Source organism: Aristolochia californica, unplaced genomic scaffold, assembly GCF_029961685.1.
Source record: "Aristolochia californica isolate CCGP_79_NKW_82.1479 unplaced genomic scaffold, dmAriCali1.0.hap1 SCAF_10, whole genome shotgun sequence".
NCBI classification, from domain to species: Eukaryota; Viridiplantae; Streptophyta; class Magnoliopsida; order Piperales; family Aristolochiaceae; genus Aristolochia; species Aristolochia californica.
Window position 1 is genome coordinate 20,240,428 of NW_027181771.1, and position 1,967 is coordinate 20,242,394.

At 45.9% G+C, this 1,967-nt stretch overlaps 1 protein-coding gene across 1 annotated transcript; it reads left to right on the forward strand.

Annotated features, from left to right (window-relative positions):
• The first annotated feature begins 487 nt into the window (after positions 1 to 487).
• Positions 488 to 1,270, forward strand: LOC137942886 (uncharacterized). Its single transcript, XM_068788609.1, has 2 exons — positions 488 to 802; positions 893 to 1,270. Exons 1-2 carry the CDS (start codon positions 488 to 490, stop codon positions 1,268 to 1,270), a joined length of 693 nt encoding a protein of 230 aa, XP_068644710.1.
• Positions 1,271 to 1,967: the final 697 nt, after the last annotated feature.

Genomic DNA, 1,967 nt, shown 5'->3' on the forward strand with positions numbered 1-1,967 from the left:
GACCTACTTTAGGATCACCCGTGACTTCTACTGGTTAGGTATGAAACGCATGGTGTTTGATTATGTGTTGGCTTGCCAGGTCTGCCAAAGGAACAAAACCGAGAGCTTAAGTCCAACCGGGTTGCTTCAGCCTCTCCAGCTCCCTTCTCCGGTATGGGCGGATATTTCCATGGATTTTATTGATGGCCTACCTAAGTTGTCCGAAAAATCTATTATCTTGGTGGTGATGGATCGATTTTCAAAATATGGTCACTTCCTTCCTTTGTCGCATCCTTACACAGCGACCCACGTGGCTCAGATTTTTATGGACCAGATTGTTCACCTCCATGGATTACTTGAATCAATTACAAGTGACCTCGCAATGTAGTTTTCACTAGTACATTTTGGAAGGACCTTTTCCATTTACATGGCACCAAATTGACCTTCTCTTCAGCCTACCACCCCTCAGACTGATGGACAAACGGAAGTGGTCAATCGTACTACTGAGATGTATTTGTGTTGCTTCATGGAGGATCATCTGAAGAGTTGGGTCCGTTGGCTAGCTTGGGCAGAATTTTGTTACAATACCTCTTTCCACACCGCCCTCCGGGACACACCTTTCAAAGTGGTCTATGGTCGTGACCCTCCCTGCCTCTTATCTTATGTGGTTGGGTCTTCTCGTGTGGCAGCTCTCGATCAGGCTTTGTGCGAACGTGATCGTATGCTTGACCTGGTAAAAGCTAATTTGCAGCAAGAACAGTCTCGAATGAAGCAACAATATGACAAGGGCCATATGGACCTCTCTTATGCACTTGGGGACTATGTTTGGCTTCGTCTTCAACCCCACCGCTAACTTTCTCTCACAACTTCCAAGCGTCATAAACTCTCCCCAAAATTCTTTGGTCCTTTTCAGATTGTCGATTGTGTTGGCAGTTTAGCTTATAGGCTGCAACTTCCCCCAGATGCAAAAATTCATGATGTTTTCCACGTCTCCCTTTTGAAGCCCTTCAAGGGAGACTCACCTATGTTGTATACCCCCTTGCCGCCGTTAGAGGATGGTCGTGTGCTGCCAACTCCAGCTTTGGTTTTGCAAGCACGACGTGTACACGGTTCGTGGGAGATTTTAGTCCAGTGGGCAAAGACCGACCGTACTGAGGTCTCATGGGAACCGTTGGAAGCCTTCCGTGCTGTCTATTTCACCTTTGAGCTTGAGGACAAGCTCTTTCTCCAGGAGAGGGGTGATGTTATGGACTCCATAGCCAGTCGAGTAATTAGTAGACGTCGTGGGTAAATCATTTAATTTTCTGGTTTACACACTTGGTTGGTTTAGATGTAATTTCCTTTCTTTTGAGGGCCCTTGTTTTTGGCCTTTGCTTTGTACTCGAACCCTAGCCTTCTCCTATAACGGGGACGTAAGCTTCAATGAAATCAAGCATTGATCATTAGTTTAATTCAGAGATCGGATTCTCTCTCTCAAAGAGGTCCAAGGTGCAAGCTTCCTTCGAAAGCTTGATTCTTCTCAGCCATAGGTCGATCAAAAAATTCCAAGCCTCCCTCAAGGACAAATTCCAATTTGGAACCAAGAGGAGAACATCGGGACACTTGATCCATGGCAAGGGAGTTTAACATGTAGTATCAGAGCAGGCAATACATCATGAGTTCGACTCCTGGCGCGGGCGAACGTCTATGTGTGTTAATCTCGGACGTCGCACGAACAACTGTGTGTGTTAATCCCGAATGTCGCTTGTGTGAGAGTCACTGTGGACGTCGGCTCATTAAGGTGGGTGTGATGTAATGGTTTTGGGTTAAGATCCTATGCCTTCCACTCCTAACAAGCCGGTCTTTTGGGTAGTATTGGCTAGCTTCTTAACACCACTACCTAAAAAATATAGGAGTGTGTCCAACAACCAGCTTGGGTCAAAACAATACCTAGGTGGGGCTAAAACTTAACGAACAAAACTGTTCTTCAAACAATTTTCTGCTTGGCA